Source organism: Eptesicus fuscus, chromosome 6 (assembly GCF_027574615.1).
Source record: "Eptesicus fuscus isolate TK198812 chromosome 6, DD_ASM_mEF_20220401, whole genome shotgun sequence".
NCBI classification, from domain to species: Eukaryota; Metazoa; Chordata; class Mammalia; order Chiroptera; family Vespertilionidae; genus Eptesicus; species Eptesicus fuscus.
In genome coordinates, this window is record NC_072478.1 from 92680947 (window position 1) to 92700054 (window position 19108).

At 50.1% G+C, this 19108-nt stretch overlaps 1 protein-coding gene, 1 long non-coding RNA gene and 1 pseudogene across 2 annotated transcripts; 2 read left to right on the forward strand and 1 right to left on the reverse strand.

Annotated features, from left to right (window-relative positions):
- Positions 1–1289: 1289 nt before the first annotated feature.
- Positions 1290–4427, reverse strand: LOC129149511 (uncharacterized). The gene is made up of 3 exons (XR_008556428.1): positions 4207–4427; positions 3676–3729; positions 1290–1634 (listed from the first exon to the last, which is right to left on the reverse strand). It is a non-coding gene; the product is annotated as an uncharacterized LOC129149511 (long non-coding RNA).
- On the forward strand, positions 2368–2504 carry LOC114233785 (small nucleolar RNA SNORA3/SNORA45 family; annotated as a pseudogene).
- Positions 3325–18082, forward strand: NIPAL4 (NIPA like domain containing 4). Its single transcript, XM_028154689.2, has 6 exons — positions 3325–3475; positions 6515–6754; positions 10798–10854; positions 12019–12109; positions 14450–14610; positions 15748–18082. The coding sequence occupies exons 1-6, from the start codon at positions 3430–3432 to the stop codon at positions 16374–16376; spliced, it is 1224 nt and encodes a 407-aa protein (XP_028010490.2). The 5' UTR covers positions 3325–3429; the 3' UTR covers positions 16377–18082.
- The last annotated feature ends 1026 nt before the right edge of the window (positions 18083–19108 follow it).

A 19108-nucleotide genomic window follows, 5' to 3' on the forward strand; every position in this document is an offset into this window, starting at 1 on the left:
CCTGAGCCTCAGTTCCTTCATCTGTAAAACGGGACCTAAAATGGTACCCAGAGTAATGACCACATGAGCCAATGCCTTCAAGTGCTTAGCACACAGAGGGGAAGTCAGTACTATACTAGTGTGTCCTCTTCATCGTTACTGGTGCCCGTTGGTGTGGACCCCACTGCTGGGCAAGGTGCTTTTCTTAGAGCCAGTCTGAGTGCACGTGAGTCCATTCCAAACATTACTTCTATTGACAATAAAGCTCGTTATGAGGACAGCGGCCTCCTGGGGACCCGCCTGCAGAAGGGTGGCTGGCCTCTGCATGTCAGTCGTCCAGATTCCCATGATGCCAGGTCAGCCTGAAGATGATGACCGCCATTCGTCCTTCCCTGCCTGCCCAGAAGACAAGCTCTGCGGGGCTGGGAAGGACTGCAAGCTGCTTCTTGCTCAGCCCTTTACCTGGGGTAGGAATGCAGGAGGAGAAGTGATGTATCCGAGTCTCATGGCGTGCTCCTAGACCGAGGACCACAAGGCAGTCTGGTAGCATCAAAAAGAGGGTCTGTGCTGGATTCTTGGCTTCTGTGTTGGATTACAGGCTGAGTGCCCTCGCTGGACCTCAGTTTCCTCATTTGAGAAATGAGATACTTACTAATAGAGCCTACTTCTCAGGGATGTTGCAAAGACTACATGAACATATGTGTAACATATAGCCAGCCCTCTGTAAATAGCATTCATATTACTCATGTCTCTATTCTCTATCCCCCCTCCATACCACACTGGAAACACACAGGGCATTGATTTTGGGGTTTCCTTTCAGCTGCAGAGCTGTCTGGGGTAGTAGAGTTGACCTGGGATTCCAGTCTGGAAACCTGACTGAAGCCCTCCTCTGCCTCTCTGTTGCTCTGGGACCTTCCACTGGTCACCTTCCCTCTCTGGCCCTCAGCTTCTTCCTCTAGAACAGTGATGGGCAACCTTTTGAGCTTGGTGTGTCAAACTTCGCCAAAAAAACTGAGCATGACTCGGGTAGTGTGTCACTTTGAGGAAAAAACTAATTCCAAGACTCTAGTCACAAATGTTTCATCCTCAGGAGCAGCAAATGTTTCATCCTCGGCATGCGGCCACGTGTCATCAGAAATGGCTACGCGTGTCAGTGCTGACACGCGTGTCATAGGTTCGCCATCACTGCTCTAGAACAACGCCGTCCAAGAGAAATACAATGTGAGCCACATATATAATTTTAAATTGTTTAGTAGAAGTCAAGAAAATTAATTTTAATAATATAATTTTTTAACCCATGTATCCAAGATATCATTTTAGCAAGTCATCAATACTAAAAAAATTTATTAATTAGTTATTTTGTGGTTTTTTTTTCTTACTAAGTTTGAAATCTGGATGATTTTCAACTTGGGGCAATTTTGGCAATTGTCTAGGATGTTTTTGGTTGTCACAAGGGGAGGGGCAGCGAGTGCAGCCGTGTGTGCTACTGGCATCTAGAGGGCAGAGACCAGGATGCTGCTAACCACCCTCCATGCACAGGGCAGCCCCTCACAACAAAGCAGAAACAGTGCCTGTTTTACACGCACAATCTAGCACAGTGCAGATCAGCCAATAGTCACACGGAGCTGGTGGCTACCATACTGGACACGGTGGCTCTAAAATAGAAAACATTTAGTCATGCACTTAGAGAAGCCACGTTTTTAGGAATTGGGGTTTTGGTAAGTTTGTTTTTCTACTCATCCCAAAACTATTGGCCAAATGAGATGTGGCTGGCTCCCAGTGCCTGGCTGGCTAAGGGCAGAGCCCATCTGTCCCAGGCTGGTCAGACTCTTCCCAAAGCCACCCGCCCTCCCTGGGGGACTGAGCCTGGGACAGACAGTGCACCCTGTTGTTCTCTTCTGGGGAGACAACGCTGCAGGCCCTGCTACCTGCCTGACAGGGCTATTGTGGCTCCGGGAGAAAAGGGCTTTGTCGGGAAGCAGTGAGGAGCCTGCAGTTCAATGGGGCCCTTTATGCCCGCTCTCCCAGGAGGGCAGCCCGGCGAGGCCCCGCCCCCTCCTAGAACAAGCAGAACCCTGGGCCCAGAGCGGGTGTGGAGGGCTCTCCAGTAGATCCCAGCTCCCTCCAGTTCAGCCCACTGCGCTGAAACAGGAAATTCGCCTAACTCTGAAAGGCCCTGTCTCGAAGCACAGGATGAACTCAGGACTGCCCTTAGCTCTGGGTAAGGGGGCCCAGCCCTGCACCCTGAAATGTAGTGGCTCCACCAGTCACAAACACATACAAAAATAAGTGTATTAACAACACGTGGGCGTCTGTATCTCAGGATCTGGGCTGCACAATGCACTGTAACCTCAACGGGCTCTCCCATGATTTAAAAAGGCCAGGCCAGTCGAGGCTAGAGTCACGCTTGGGTATTTGCTATTGCCTTAGTGTGCTAGAGTCCTCGAAGAGCAACTGCTACCCTTATTTTATTCACTGACTGTGGTCCCCCTATGGCATAGCCAGTCACCAGGTTAGTGACATGCATAAAAAAAATAATAATAAAAATAAAAATAAAAATAAAATAAAATAAAAAATAAATAAAAAGGCCAGGCCACAGGGACCCGCTCCACCTCTCTTGTCCTCTGTTTTTATTGTTACACAACAGTAACACGGTCTTTCCATCACCCTATTTTTTAAGTGGTGATTTAGATAATTGATCCCATTGTGTTTTCCCCCATAATACATGAAGTTCTCCGGGGACAGGGACCAAGTATGACTCATTTTGGCCTCCAGTCACTTCACTTCCTTCTTTCATTCAATTTACCAAGCTTCTATCATCATTCATTCCACACGTTACCGACTATTTACTGTGCACCCACTATGTGCCCGGCACTATCAGACCTACGTTGAATGAATGAGCAGGGCAGGGAGGTAGGAAGTCAGGAAGGCAGGCAGGAAGGAAAAAACCAGGGTCCTGGGAGGTGGCCCGAGAGGGCCCCAACTGGCACCAGTGTCCCCTCCCATTCCCCACTTCCACCTTGGCCAGAAAACTGCCCTCTCTCCCGCCACCGTCCTGGGGCCCATCAACGCTGTCACTGGAGCGGGAACTGGGTGCCAGTCCCAGCTTCGGAGGGTGGTGGCGCCCGGGGACCCGCCCCCAGCCGCCTGCGCTGGGCAAGGGGCGGTGACTCCCTCTCGCTGAGCCCTGCAGCGTCCGCCCCCCAGAGGGCGTGCGCCCCTCTGCGGCAGCTCGAGTGCAAGAGGCGGGGGGTACCCCGGCCTTAGAGTTGCCCAAGACCCTGGGTGACTCCTCCCCGGGGACCCTCCCCTTCTGGGGCGCGTCATTCTCCCTACCCCTGGGTCCGACCCGGGCGGCTTCTCGCACGCCCGGGACAAGTCTCAGCCACCTGCTCCGGAGCCCGGGCGCCCGGCGCCATCCGCGCGCGTCGGTGCGTGCGCCCAGGGCCCATGGAGCCGCCCGCCAGCAATGCCAGCTATGCCAGCTGCGAGAACGGTGGGTACAGGGCCAAGAAGGGGCGGGGGGCGGGGTAGGGGGAACCCAGGGGACTGCGCGCCTTCCATTCCGCGCTCCTTTCCTTCACATCCTCTCCTGCCAGGGGCGCCCAAAACCGAGGGGTGTTGTGTTGAGGGGTGGGGTTGGGGGTGGGGAGGGAGGTCAGTACGAGTGGTCTCCCACCCAGTTCTCAGACCTACCTTGGGAAGGAGCTGGGGTTCTGGCTGACTATCCTCATCTTGGGAGCTGGGTAGCTGAAGGGACAATGGGAGACAGGGGGACAAATGGGGTAGGGAGGAGGGGGAAGCAGGCATGGATTGCAATAGGTCGACCTAGAGGTGTGGGATCCCAGGTTTCTTTTAATGTAATACTTGCTTCAGACTTTAGTACCTACCCATGTCTGGCTGTCTCCCTGGAGCCCACTAAAGACAGGTGAGGGCACCCCGCAAACCCACACGCACCTTTTAGGAAAAGGTGGGGGGAAAACCAGCCATAAGGCCAGACCCTTGGCTTTACATTGACTTCTTACCATTTAACTCCTAACACAGCCCTGGAAGACAGGGAAATCTGATTGCCTCACTGTCTGGAGACAGAGATTCTGCTCTGGAAAGTCTGAAAACTCAGGGTAATCCAGTGGGGAAGGGGAATATAGAACGAGGGCTCTTGGGTTCTGAAACCCATACTCCCACCACTGTGCTCAGATCGTTCTTGCCATGTCTCTGCTTTCTCACCTTTCTGAGCTGTGGGATTCCCCTGTTGTTCTAACTTCTGTCTCCGGTGAAGCTTTCAAAGCCGGCCTGTTGGGTGTTGGCTGGCTCTGGTTTCCTGACCAACAAGGTAGTTCATTTTCAGCCTCTCCTTCCCCTGGGGAAGAACATGTTCCCCGGCCCTCGTGTATTCTGGAAGAGAAGCAGGAATGATGTGGCCCAGCACCTGCTTGTCCGATGGCATCCTTCCCAGAACCGGATTGCCTTTGGCCCTCAGCCCTCTCTCTTTTTTCTTTTTATCCCTGTGGGAGAACTTGACTCAGTGTAGGGTGCTGTGCCCCTGGGGGCTTCGACCTCTCCGGAACAGCCAAACCCACAGTGGGCCCTTTGGTTCCACCTGCTGGAGGTGCACCTCCAGGAGGGCAGGGGATGGCGTGGGGGTGGGCTTGTCCTTCCCCTTGGGAGTCGCCTTCCTTGGCCCACGTCCTCCCAGGCTCTGGCTCATTTCCTGAGCGCAGGGAACTCCCAGACTTGACTCTTGAGGAACAGGAGTGAGCAATCAGAACGAGTTTGATCAGGGGCCGAGATGGCTTCTTGTCTCATCTTCTCTCGATTGTGACACTGATGTCAGAAAGTCAGGTCGCCCACTGTAAAGGACACATAGGTATCCGCTGGGGGCTTCCACACCCCGCTGCCACTGGGTGTGTGACACAAGTTAGTACTTCCCCTTCTCGGGGCCTCAGTTTCCCCAGCTGAAAGGGGGCTAGACAGGTGCCTTCTAAGGACTGTTCCAGCTCGGCGGGTCCGTGCTTCTGTGCCAAGGAAGAAAGGTCAACATTGCCCTTGTTTAGATCCACCGAGATGCCACTCTGGGGGCTGGGTATTCCAAAGCCAGAGCTGCTTGACTTTGAATTATTGCAAGCTTGGTCCAGGCTTACATCCCTGACACAGGACACGGGTCTTTGTGACGCACAGTTAGAAAAAGACCTGCCACCAGAGGTCACAAATTCAAAAGCCTACAAGGGCTGAGTACGTAAAAAAAATGACTGAAGGAAGCCTGGTATGGACTCTGGGGCATGGCAAAGAGCATGTCCCGTCTAGGGGGACAGCAGTGCTCCGCGGCAGCCAATTGTTACAGTGGGAAGGTCTGCCCCATAAGGTAACCAAGAGCTGCATTTTCATGAGAAATCTCCTGGTTTTTAAATGTTGGTAACAAATTCCTATTTTAAAATAACCCTCAAGAGGCCAAATGAAACACCCCCGTCCCCTTACCCCCTATTTTGAGGGATGGTGGTGGTTGAGAGCATGGGCTTTGGCGGAAGGTAGTCTTGGGGTCCAATTCTGGCTTCACCGGTTTCCAGCAATGTAGCCTTAGGCAGGTTGCGGAACTTATCAGGGTCCCAATTTCTCCAGCGAAAGCCCTGGACATGATAACTGTGCCATTTTCATGATGGGAAGGTTCATGGAAAGCTCTGGAGCAGAGGGCCACTTGGAGGACCATTGGCTATGCTTTGTGCTGGTCCTTGAACTTGGACAGCTTCGCTTTTTGACTAAGGGTCTGCCCCTCAGGCCCAAGTTTGTCCTGTTGTCCTCAGTGTTTGTGCCAGAAGGGCAAGCAGAGGGCTCTGGGCATGAGGGCGGATTCAGACTCACAGACTCTAGGACTTAGAAAGCAAACTACAGTCAGAATCTGAGAGAGACACTGGTCCCACTGGTCACAAGCACGGGAGGTCTCAGAAGTAAGGCCTGGGAATGGTCAGTTATAACAAACTGAACGCTTATATGTCATCATCCTCAGGCCTAAAAAGGGCTGTGGGCTCTAACCTCACTGCCTCCTCGTGTTACCTGTCAGGGTCTCCATGGTGGCTGCTAGGGAGATGTAAGTGAGGAGGTCTCCGGAGGGAGAATCCCTGTGCAATCCTGAGCTGTTGGAGGCCCGGAGGCTGGGAGGGGATTCCTGTGGAGGTGGGAGGTTGGACTCAAGGAGAGCTCGGGGACCCTGCCTGTTGTTTGGGCATCAGAAGAGCTGAGTGGCTAGGTGCTGGAGTTCGGGAGTCCATCTGTGCTCGTAGGCGAGGTGCCTGACCTCTCAGGGCTTCCAAACCCGTGTCTGTGAAATGGGATTGAAAGACAGCACTTATGTGACAAGTGGTTATAAGAATCTGATGAGTTCATGCAAGCCTGGCGTAAGCTCTGCTAACTGCTGTTTTTAGGTGGGGGCCCAGGGTGCGGATGGAGTCCTGCCATGGTTGAAGCATGGGGTCTGAAAGGGTGGTTGATTCTAATATTTTTAAAGCGTGCCGATGTCTCTCAACCTGGTCTTCCCGCCTAGGTTCCCTGATCACCCTATACTGCTCCTCCCAGCAAGTCCTGTGCCAGATCGTCGGTGACCTCAACCCCCAGGCACCCAGCAATGTCACCTCTAACAGCTGGCATGAGAGGTTCACGAAGAACTACAGCTTCTACGTCGGCCTGGGTCTGGCCTTCCTGTCCTGCTTCCTCATCGGCAGCAGCGTCATCCTCAAGAAGAAAGGCCTCCTGCGTCTGGTGGCCTCGGGGGCCACGCGGGCTGGTAGGCTTCTGGGACGGGGGTGCGGGGGGGCGGGGGGAGGTAGAGATGAGGTGCTGGGCAGCTAAACCCTCAGACAGCCCTGTGAACCTCCCTTCACTGCAGCAGTTTGAGAGCCTGGCCTGGAAAGGCGCAAAAGGCTCACTGTCAACCCCATTGGGAATCCAGTCCAATATATCCTGACATCTTTCCTCATGATCAGTTAACTGGGGTGAAGAGAGGGAAGAGTCTCAGGGCCAAGAATCAGAAACCCCAGGTCTAGTCCCAGTTTTATTTCTTACCAGCTGTGTCATCATAGACAAGTCACAATTTCCCCACAAAATGAGACTACAAGTACCTCTGTCTGGAACAATGTCAGACACTACTGCGCCCTCACTTGCTACCATATTGGCCCCCTTTATGGGCTACACACAATTGTGGAATCTCTGTCCACAGGGATGTGCTTGTTTGGAAAATAAGACGTGTACCATGAAACATTTCTTGAGAAATGGCATCACGTGTACAAGAATGTCCTCATTTAATCATCATTCATTGTGTACCTGCTGTGTGCCAGGTGCCACGTTGGACAGGGGACGCAGTGCCCTGGGGCATTGAATCTGGTGGGAGAGACAGGCATGACAGTAGGCAGTTGTTCCATTGTGTGTTAAGTGCTGTCGTGGGGAAAATAGGATGCTATGGCAATATTTTGGAGGGGCATGTAAAGCCTGGGCTTTGGGGGTTAGGGGAGGTTTTCTGGAAAGCAATTCAGAAGCGGAAACCTAAATAATGAGGTGATAACAAGGTGAGGGGGGAAAAGGAGGATGTAGTGTTCCAGGCAGAAAGAACAGCATGTGCGAAGGCTCAGAGGTGAGAGAGCATGAGTGGTGTTAGAAACTGAATGTAGTTCAGAATGGCTGGAGCATGGCCAGGGAAGAGATGGTGTTGGGGTCAGATCATGATGGGTCGAGTAAACTGGGCTTCAGAATTTGAGTGTGATTGTAAGTGACTGAAATTTATGATGTGAGATGTTTCCTGGTGGCTGGGTAGAGAATGAATTAGGGATAAGTTGGAAGACCAATTAGGGGAGAGAGACAACAGAACTTTGTCTGGGCCTGAGAGAGAGGATTGAGCATGGAGACAAGGGGTGGAGTCCAGTTTTGGAGGCAGAACTTACTGGGTTTGATGTTGAAGGGGACGGTAAGAACACGAGTCAATCAAAATGGATACAGGACTTAAACATAAGACGGGAAACCATAAAAATACTAGAGGAATCCACAGGCAACAAAATCTCAGACATATGCCACAAGAACTTCTTCACTGACACTGCCCCTAGGGCAATGGAAGCTAAAGAGAAAATTAACAAATGGGACTACATCAAAATAAAAAGCTTTTTTACAGCAAAAGAAACCATCAACAAAACAACAAGAAAGCCCACTGCATGGGAAAACATATTTGCAAATGCTATCACTGATAAAGGTTTAATCTCCAACATCTACAGGCAGCTTATGCAACTCAATAAGAGGAAGATAAATGATCCAATAAAAAAATGGGCAACAGACCTAAACAGAATATTTTCAAAAGAAGACAGAAGGAAGGCCAAGAGACACATGAAAACATGTTCAAAGTCACTTATTATCCGAGAGATGCAAATAAAAACAACAATGAGGTACCATCTCACACCTGTCAGAATGGCTATCATCAACAAATCAACAAACAACAAGTGTTGGCGAGGATGCGGAGAAAAAGGAACCCTCGTGCACTGCTGGTGGGAATGCAGACTGGTGCAGCCACTGTGGAGAACAGTATGGAGTTTCCTCAAAAAACTGAAAATGGAACTCCCATTTGACCCAGTAATCCCACTCCTGGGAATATATCCGAAGAAACTAGAAACACCAATCAGAAAGGATATATGCACCACTATGTTCATAGCAGCACAATTTACAATAGCTAAGATTTGGAAACAGCCTAGGTGCCCATCAGCAGATGACTGGATCGGAAAACTGTGGTACATCTACACAATGGAATACTATGCTGCCATAAAAAAGAAGGAATTCTCATCATTTGCAGCAACCTGGATGGAAATGGAGAACATTATGCTAAGTGAAATAAGCCAGTCAATGAAAGAAAAATACCACATGATCTCACTCATTTAGGGATAGTAAAGAACATTATAAAGTGGTGAACAAAAAGATAGATACAGAGACAGTAAAGCATCAAACAGACTTTCAAAGTACAGGGGGAAAGTTTGGGAAAGGTGGGGGAGTTATGAAATCAAACGAAGGACTTGTATGCATGCATATAAGCATAAACAATGGACGCAAAACTCTGGGGGGGGAGGGCATGTGTGGGTGTGGGGTGGGGGGGGTAATAGTAAGATATGTACACATATAATACCTCAATAAAAATATTAAAAAAAAAAAAAAAAAAAAAAGAACACGAGTCAAGGATGACACAGCTTTATGGTTTGAGCAACTGGGGAGATGAGGGTGCTGTTTTGAGAGATGAATAATGCAGGAGGAGCAGGTTTGTGGGAAGATGATGTGTTCAAGTTGGGACATGTTCAATTTAATTTTCTGTTATTTTAATATCTTCTGAGATTTCAAACCTTAGAGTAAAATGTTTTCAGAGCTGTTAACTTTTTTGTGAGTATGTGTGAGAGATTTTAACTCCTTTAGGAACCTAAAGACCTTCTTAGAAAAATGGGAATGTACAAAAAGTGACACGCAATTTTGGATCTTCACAGAACCATCTTTAACCCAGCCATTATCATCATCATTGCTAATATTATTGAGTATTGACTATGGACCAGGTTCTGTGCCCACCATGTGAGCAAAGCAGACACAATTCCATTTTAGTGGGAGAAATGCCAGAAAATAAATAGATTGCTTCACATTATAGATGATACACGTGAGGAAGAAGAAGAGCTGGGAGAGATGATAGAAAGCCCCAAGGGAGAAAGGTCACTGAGGCAGCATCACTCAGGAGAGACCTATAGAGTGGGTGTAGATTCAGGCAAATATTCTTAAGGAGACTATTCTGAACACGGAAAAGCATGTGCAAAGGTCTTAAGGCCGAGCCCGGCAGGTGTGGCTCAGTGGTTTAGCCTTGACCTATGAACCAGGAGGTCATGCAGTTCGATTCCTGGTCAGTGCACATGCCTGGGTTGTGGGTTCTGTCGCCAGTAGGGGGTGTACAGGGGGCAGCCGATCAATGATTCTCTCTCATCATTGATGTTTCTATCTCTCCCTCTCCCTTCCTCTCTGAAATCAGTATATATAAATGATATATATAAAAGACTCATCATTTTTGAAGAACTAAAATAGAGCCTGAGATTGTAGTAAGAAGAGTGGCAGGAGGGATGAGCAGGGTCAAAACTATGAACTTGTTCATAGTCTTTATCCTAAGAGTATTTGAAAGCCATTGGCCAGCTATAAGCTGAGAATGACTAAATCATAGACCACTGGCTGCTATGAAAGGAATGGATTATAATGGGGCAAGAGAAGAACCAGAAGAGGCTGCTGCCTCAACCCAGCCCAGAGGTGATGATAGTCCTTGCAGTTGGGTGGTGGCCGTGGAGAGGACACATGTAAGATGCTTTTTGGAGACAGAATCAGCAGGATGGACTGGATGCAGAAGGTGGAGGGATGGGAGGAGTCGAGGGTTAAGCCTGGTTTCTGGCTTCAGCAACTAGGTACATGGAGGTGCCAGTTACTGAGTTTCATTTGGTGGGTGGATGGGGAGCAGGTAAAATCAAGAGTTCCATTTAGGTCAGAGTTTGAGGTGCCTTCGAGAGATCCAAGAGATGTCAAATAAGCAACTGGATATCCATCTGGGCTCAGAAGGAAGGATCGGGGCGCATACATGAAATAGGGACACTAGCACAGAGTCAGTATTTCAACTTTGGGGAATGGGTGAACTCACGAGGAAAGGGCCCAGAAACAAGCGCGGAGGACTAACCACAGCTAACACACGTTGAACCTCAGAGATTGTGGAGCGAAGGCAGAGACAGAAACGGTGCCGGAGGAAGTGTGGCCAAGCTCTAACTTGGTGTCCCTTTCTTTCTACAGTGGACGGAGGCTATGGCTACCTGAAGGACTCAATGTGGTGGGCCGGATTTCTCACCAGTAAGTGGGGGCTTTGCTACCAATGACAGTGACCTATTGATGGCAGAGGCCGAGATGAAAGGAAGGGTGGAGGGGACGCTTCTGTCTCTAGTGTGAAAAGTATGAATGTGAGGCCCAGGTTTTCAGGGGGAAGCCTGAGAGTCTTTGTAGGCAGAACATCTTACCTGCGTCTCAGATCACTTTCTCAACTCCAACTCAGTTTTTCATCCATGAAGCATCCGTTCCCAGAGAGGTTTGTACAGAGCTGGTCATGATAAAAGAGCAATTTCTCAACTTCCCCTGAAATATAGGGAGATATCATTGTCTGTTGGCGTCTCTTGGACTTCTCCGTGCAGAAGCTGGTGCTCCTGAGCCAGTTCCTCCATTCCACAGGCAATCTGTGGGTTCACTTAGAACAAGGCTGGTCTGCCACTTAAGGTTTGCCCAGATTTTCACATTCACACAGTTCCACCCACCCTCTATGGCTTTTAAGCCCTAATTCTTTCAGATGGAAAATTAGCCAGCTTTCCATTTATAATTCCCCACGTCGCGTTTTGATTCCAGTCCTAGCCAGAGCTATCCCATTTATCATCTGCTTTCAAAGGGCAGACCCAGGTCATTCTCTTCCAGCGGAGAGACAGAAGAGGCACGGCAGGAGTCTGCAAACGGGGGAGAATTGGGCCCTTTGAGAATGTCAGGCTTTCTAACCACCTGCCTCTCTGTTGTAAACCGCCCACAGTTCCTCTGGGAAAGATGACTCTGAACCAGTTGGTACCTGGAGAATTGATAACTGTAACTGTTTCTTTACTTGATAATTAACACTTTTTAGAACTTATCTTAAAGATACAGAGCAAATATGGGCAGTCCTTGAGACACACTTAACTATGCCTGGACTAGAAGCCAAGAGACCTCAACAATAAGATCATGTCTACTCACAACCATGTCATGTGACTTTGAACTCTGGGCCTCGCTTCCCCATCTTTAACATGGAAAGATTGGATCAGGATGACCTGGGCCTCGCCTTCTGATCAGATTCTCCAGGGAGAGAGCATAAGGATCAGGACTTTAAGGACTGCTAGTCTGGGGTTCTGTGAATGGCCCAACACTGAATGAAGCCGTCTCCACCCAGATTCATTTGGGCTGGAGATGGGGCATTGGAGCCTCTTTTCTCCCTTCATTTCCTAGTGGCTGCTGGAGAAATCGCCAACTTCGGGGCCTACGCGTTCGCTCCTGCGACAGTCATCACACCTCTGGGAGCGCTGAGTGTCCTCATCAGGTTATTGTCACCTCTCTTGCTTTCCCTGGCTCTTTCCTATTTTCAGTTTGTTGAGATCTGGAACTGCCAAGTGGGGTCAACTGCCCCTTGCAATGAGGGACGTGGGTCGGTCCCAGCTCCCACAGGAGGCATTATGCTGTTCAGAGATCTGGCTCATGGAATTGCTTGCTGCCAGTGGCTCTGGCATCTCCTCATCTCACCGGGCAATGGAGGGGCAGGCCAAGTCCAAACCATGGGAAGGGTTTCCACTGCCAACAGCCCAAACGTCTCACGTCAGTGTTTTGGTTCCCCGATAGGAGAAGCTTACAAATGAAAAGTATGAACCCAAGGTGAACATTCCCTGAGTTCTCACCGTAGCTCTACCACTTCGTAGTTTCGTTACCATGTGCGAGTCACTTAGCCTCTCTAAGCCTCCGTTTCCCCACCTGCTAAATGAGGATGCTAATAACACCTACTTGAAGGCATTGCCACAAGGACTAAATGAGATCATGCACAGAAAGTGCATGTTAGACTGGCATTGAAAAGGAACCATGGCTAACATATATGAACGGCTTACTATGTCCTAGATGTTCTAAATGAATTCCGTATAGTAACTCATTTAATCCTGACAGCATCCCTGCTAATAATAGGGGAGACCTGAGGCCCAGAGAGGTTAAGCAACTTGGACAAGGTCACGCAGGTCCTAAGAGGCTGAGCTGGGTTTCGCACCAGCAGTCTAATGTGAGTCTGGGTGCTCAGCCACTGTGCTGTGTTGCCTTGCAAACATTAGCTAGTTTTAAAAATAACTGATGCTCAATGTGTGTGCTTCCCATTGCCCCTTTCCTCCCGATCCACAAACACAGTTCTTCTGTGGGGGTCCTGTAGCCCCATTTGAAGCTGCCTTGAATTGGCTTAACCTTGGAGCCCTGGGAGATCCTAGCCACCCATACCCAGCATCTATGATTTCGCCGCTTCGTACTCCTTGATGACAGCTTTGCAAGATTTACACAGTCAAAAACAACAACTAGAGCTGTGACTCATCTTGCATAGTTGGCTGCGGTAGCCGTGTTACCACGACTGCCTACCGATTCATTTACAAATTCCCACCCGTGGGAAGTTGGGAGGGTCGGAAGTCCTCCAGGGTGTGACCTCTGCCCACTCGAAGGCACCAGGCTCTCTTGAACAGGCCGCATGGGTAAAATGTTTTTGGTCTTTTTAGAGGAGAGATGGGAGACATCCCAAGGAGCTTGGGCATTAATCCCCTCCAACTGGGCCTGGGTCAGATAACAGATTTTTACCTTAAACGCATCCTTTGTAAAGAAACAAAAGCATGCCCCAGCGATTATATCGTTCTTGCCCGATTTCCCTCCCTTCTCCCTTCTTCCGTCACCTCTGCTAGCTCATCTGGAAGATGTGAGGGGAATGAAAATTACATCATCTAGGAACAGCAAGGAAGTAGGGGTACTTTGCCCAGAAAAAAAAGAGGAATATACGTACTACTATATGTAATACTTTAAACAATAAAAAAAATAAAAAAGAGAACTGGAAAAAAAGAAGAGGAGACTCAGGGAAGTCATGAGAATTCTCTGCAGTGATGTGTAGAGGAAAACCCACAGGCTTTGTAATGAGATAGAACTGGAGCTCAGATCCTGGCTCAGCTACTAACCAGTCATATGACCTTCCAAGTTATTTTAACTTCTGTGAGACTCAGTTTTCTCATCTATAATAATGGGGATAGCATATGTTACTTCTCAAGGAGTCGTGAGATGCTAGTGAGATAATAAATAAAAAGTTCCTAGTGTAATACGTAGTACGTAACACAGGCCTGAGACACAGGCCTAGAATTGTTATTTTGGTTGTTTAGATTGATATACAAAAGGAAAAGGGAATAGATTTGTTCCGTATGGCTCAAGGAATAGAAATGGAACAATGAGTACAAACTGCCATAATTTTGGTGTATAATTAAAATGAGCCTACAGTAGATTCATTTGCCTTGTGAAGGGGTGAGCTGCTTGCCACCAGAGGTATACAAGCCAAGGCTGAAAGCCGTCTGTTTGCAAAGACGTGCTCATCGGGTAGGAAGTTAGACAAGAGTGCTTTGAAGGACTCTTCCAAACCTTCTGTTGTGGAATACTTCCAGTCTCTAGAGTAAAAGGAACTCCCAGGCATGTCCTCCGTCCCACCAGCACACACCAGTAACCCTCAATCAGTGAGGGCTTTGGGGGAGTCTGGAAAAGCTCCCCCGTGAGAGAGGAGTGCGTCCTCTGTTGTTCTCGGGGACCACTTGCTCAGACCCCGTTTCTCTCCTGGGAGCTGCACAGGCCTGGCTGCCTCATCGCTTCCTCCCATTCCCACCCGCAGTGCCATCCTTTCCTCCTATTTCCTGGGAGAGAGTCTGAACCTGCTGGGGAAGCTGGGCTGTGTGATCTGTGTGACCGGCAGCACAGTGATGGTGATACATGCCCCCGAGGAGGAGAAGGTCACCACTGTCATTGAGATGGCTGCCAAGATGAAAGACACAGGTAGGCTCCAGGCCCCCCACCTACCCCGCAGCCCCTCTCCCTCCACCCCTGAGCAGGAAAGCCCTGGGGGATGAACCAAGTGGAAGGGCTGACTGGGTTGGGAGCACCTCAGGTGCTGCCACCTGGAGGCGAAGGCAAGCTAAAGAAAGGTGGCGGCTGGTGCTAAGGCCAGCTTATAGGTTTCCCAGCCTGATATACCCGCCCCATTTATTCAGTGTTTAGTATGTGCCAGGCACGGTGCTGAATGCTTTATCTGCATTGTCCAGGGGTGGGGAACGTCCAGCCTGCGGGCCATATCAGGCCCATGAAATCATTTGGTCTGGCCCTGCCAAAGCATTAGGGTGAGTTAATGAAATGTTTGACCAAAGGGAACAGGCTAATTTTTAAGTGGATACTTCTGTATGGCCTGAGAATGATGTTATAAATATCCAAATGGCGCTTGGCAGAAAAAAGGTTCCCCACCCCTGGCATTGTCTTTGTCAGTTGTGGCTGCTGTAACGGAATACCGTGCACTGGCTGGCTTATAAACAACGGCAATTCTTTCCCATGGTTCTGGAGGCTGGAAAGTCCATGACCAAGGTGCTGGCAGACTGGGTGTCTGGCGAAAGCTGACTCCTGGATTCATAAAGAACCATCTTCCCACTGTGTCCCATGGGCAGAGGGGTCAAGGGAGTTCTCTGAGGTCCTTTAATAAGGATACGAATCCCATTCCTGAGGGCTCCATCCTCATGACCAATCACCTCCCAAGGGCCCCACCTCCAAATACCATCACTTTGGGGATTATGTTTCAACATATGAATTTGGGGGGACACATTCTGTCTTACAGCATACATTATCTCATTTAATCCTGTGAGAAAAGCTCTCTGTGGAAGGTCTTTTTTTAAAAAAATCTTTATTGTTGAAAGTATTACATAGGTCCTCCTCCCCACCCCCATTAACCTCTTCTAGCCCGCTCCCATCCACCCCCCCACTCTCACCACCCCATTGTCCATGTGCACGGGTTATGCATATATGCATACAAGTTCATTGGTTGATCTCTTCCCACCCAACCTCCCCAGGAAGGTCTTATTATTAGCCTTAGTTTACAAATGAGGAAACCATGGCCTTGGGGTTTCTCTGTCCCCCTCTCCTCTGCAGGGTACATCGTGTTTGCTGTGCTGCTGCTGGTCTTCTGCCTCATCCTCATCTTCGTCGTCGCCCCACGTTACGGACAAAGGAACATCCTCGTCTACATCGTCATCTGCTCTGTGATCGGGGCCTTCTCGGTGTCTGCCGTCAAGGGTCTGGGCATCACCATCAAGAACTTCTTCCAGGGGATGCCAGTCGTGCGGCACCCCCTCCCCTACATCCTGTCCCTCATCCTCGCCCTTTCGCTCAGCACTCAGGTCAACTTCCTCAACAGGGCGCTGGACATCTTCAATACCTCCCTGGTGTTCCCCATCTACTACGTGTTCTTCACCACCATCGTGGTCACCTCCTCCATCATCCTCTTCAAGGAGTGGCACAGCATGTCCGCCGTGGACATCGTGGGCACCCTCTCGGGCTTCGTCACCATCATCCTGGGTGTGTTCATGCTTCATGCTTTCAGAGACCTGGACATGAGCCAGACACGCTTGCCCCACATGCACAAAACCCCCACCCCGGCCCCCGCCCCCGAGCCCACTGTCATCAGACTCGAAGACAAGAATGTCCTCGTGGACAATATAGAACTCTCCAGGACCCCCTCGCCAGAAGAGAAGCCCAAAGTATTTATCGTCCATTCTTAAAGCTCAGGGATCCCGAGTGAGGATGAGCCCCGTGGTACAGCCTGACTTCTCGGTGTGGGAAGTTATTTTCAGCACAGCTGTTACCGACGGGCTCTCGTTTCTGAGACGTTTATTTATACCTCATCGCTGTTTCCAGGAGGAAAACCCTGACCCACTGAGTGGTGGGGACAGAACTTCCTGGGATCACAGCCTCAGTGACCAAATGCCCTGCTGATACTGTTGCCAGCAGGACCCCTGGACCTCCCTTCCCACGTGTTTCCTGGGTGCCATCTGTATGTGGGTGGGAAGAAGACAGAATCTGACCTGTTGAATGTAGCACAGTCTAAGGACTTCCCTGAGATGTTGGTCGTCAGGAAATCCTCAGCGCCATTCTCCTGAGACTGACTCGCCATTCCTCAGCCCAAAGACGAGGCTCAGCGCGATCGCCATGCCTCCCTGTCCAGAGACACAGCTAAGGAAAAATGTCTTGCTGCTTTCGCCGCTTCCTCTTTCTTTGGAGACAGAAATAAGACCTCAACTGACCTTCTTACTGTGAAAGTCACCTGGTGTCTCAGGGAAACATTTTCACCAGCCCCACTCCCCAAGTACTCCAGTCCAGAGGTGGGCATCTTCGTTCCCATGGCCTCCTCCCCCATGCCTGCCCCTCTCCTCTCTCCTTACACCTTAAGGAGTCCGTCACTGAGATGTTCAGGCAGTTATCTCAGAACTCAAAGGAAAGCGACAACCACCACAACGAAAGATGCTTCGCAGCCAAGCTCTGCTGGCCAAACCCAGTGTGTCCTTCTGCCTCCGAGAACAGCAATTGCACTGCTCTTAAACGGGCCCTGTCGAGCTCTTGGCAGATGCACTTTTCTTTTCGTCGAGGAGTGAAACAAAATATTTGGAAGATGGGGAGAGTGAAGAGCAAAGTCAGGATTTGGCAGGAAGCAGCCACTGGCTCCATGGAAACCAGGAGCTAACTTTTGTGTTTACTTTGGTGCCCAACCAACTCACCAGGCAGAGAGGGCTCTGGGTAATTTCTGGGCTCCAGCCTTAGAGGCTTGGCCATTGGGACCAGCTTTGAACTTCAGTGACCAAGTGGAGTGTAGGCTTGGCACGGGAGCATCTGGCTGTTGACCAGATTGCCACCAAGCCCCCAGTTCCCCTGATGAGCTGCCCACCTGGGAAGCAGCGTGTCATGATGCTCCAATACCACCTGCTTTGGGGACTGCTGTTGGTCCCCTCACACTTGGCCAGAGGCACTCACAAAACAGGAGCAGCTGGAAAGAGAGATACTTGATATCCTTCCCTTCAACTCTGCTTTCCAGCTGCAGGAGAGTGTGAGTTGGTACAAGGACTACTGAATGGAGCCAAGTATCTGTAAAGAGGGAGGAGTTGACCCTCAGTCCCCGAGCTGGGGCAGCTCCTCCCCTGAGAGCTCCCTGCTGCACCCTGTGTTTACATACCACCCTCCCCCACCCCCACCCCCGGTGCAGCCAAGCCCAGGCCAGTCTCTTGCTGGCCTTGGAGCTCCCAAGGTGCAGCTGACCAACAGGCTGGCTTCCTGCACCTCCAGCCTCAAATCCCCAGTTGTTAAGGAATGTGGATTTCTGTCTGTAACTAAAATCAATGCAACATGTTGGATCTTGGGAATAGCAGTAATCTGAGGGCCCTGAGAGTGTGGTCTGCAGGGTCAAGAATAAAGACCTTCGGGTGTGTTTACTTTAGACTTGCGTCTTAGCCTTCCTTGGACACGGAACAATTAATTACCCTGGTCCCTCTACTGCTGGGAAGCCGGTCCCCGATCTCTGGAGGGTTGGGGCTTCCAAGGAAGTTCTACAGCGGAAGGCTGGTTAGGGAACAGAGTCAGTAGATGCCCAAGCCCTTACAGCATGCTAAGAGCTTCACGTAAATTCTCTCTTTATATCCTCCCAAATCCTCAAGGCAGATATTTTTTTATCCTCATCTTATATATGAGGAAAGGGTCTCAGTCAGAGGTTAAGAAATCGCCCAAGGCCACACAGCCAGGAAGAGTCCACGTTGATATCTGGCTCCAAGTCTGCAGTCTTAACCCCCAGGCACAGTCTGATATTACTCTGCTCATGTCTTCTGTGATCTGTGCTATCACCGCCTCGGAGTACAGAGCGAACACCAAGGCCCGGATGGACGTCCTAAGCACATAGCTGGGACTCATAAAAACCTTTATTGAAGGAAGGAACACCACCATTCCAAATAGTCCTTCTTGGCCCAAACTCTCTTGGGGACCAGCTCTCAACCCAGAGTAAGTTCTAATCGAACCCCATGTTCAGCTCTGACACGGATGTCATCTCTGAGCACTTAGCCTGGGCCAGCCCCAGCTGGGCGGGCTCCCGCAGGGCACTTTGCTAATGAGCACGGCCTTCCCGAGGCGGGAGTTATTCCCACTTGCATTAAAAGGAGACTCGGGGCTCTGGAACATACCCCCTCTCACACATCTAGCAAGCAGCAGAGGCAGAATCTGAACCCCGGTCTGGGCAGCCAGGCTCCGTGTCTGAACAGTGTTTGGCTTCGATGATGGTGTTAGGCAGGCAGGGCTGTTTGGTGGGGGCTTTCATGAGCAGGCACTTTAGTAGGCAGGGCCCTTGTGTTTGACGTCTTTGATGTCCTTAGACAAACTCATCACTAGAAAAGTAGGATCAGAATCAAGGACCCTCCCAGGGCTGCTGTGAAGAATAAATGAGGCAAAGTAGCAGTCGGAGCCCAAATGAGGTAAG

Bases quoted from the DNA above. Each gene is read 5' to 3' on its own strand.
- NIPAL4 (XM_028154689.2), top strand. From the start codon at position 3,430: ATGGAGCCGCCCGCCAGCAATGCCAGCTATGCCAGCTGCGAGAACG. The intron at 3,476-6,514 runs GTGGGTACAGGG...CTTCCCGCCTAG, and splicing joins CTATGCCAGCTGCGAGAACG to GTTCCCTGATCACCCTATAC. The intron at 6,755-10,797 runs GTAGGCTTCTGG...TTCTTTCTACAG, and splicing joins CTCGGGGGCCACGCGGGCTG to TGGACGGAGGCTATGGCTAC.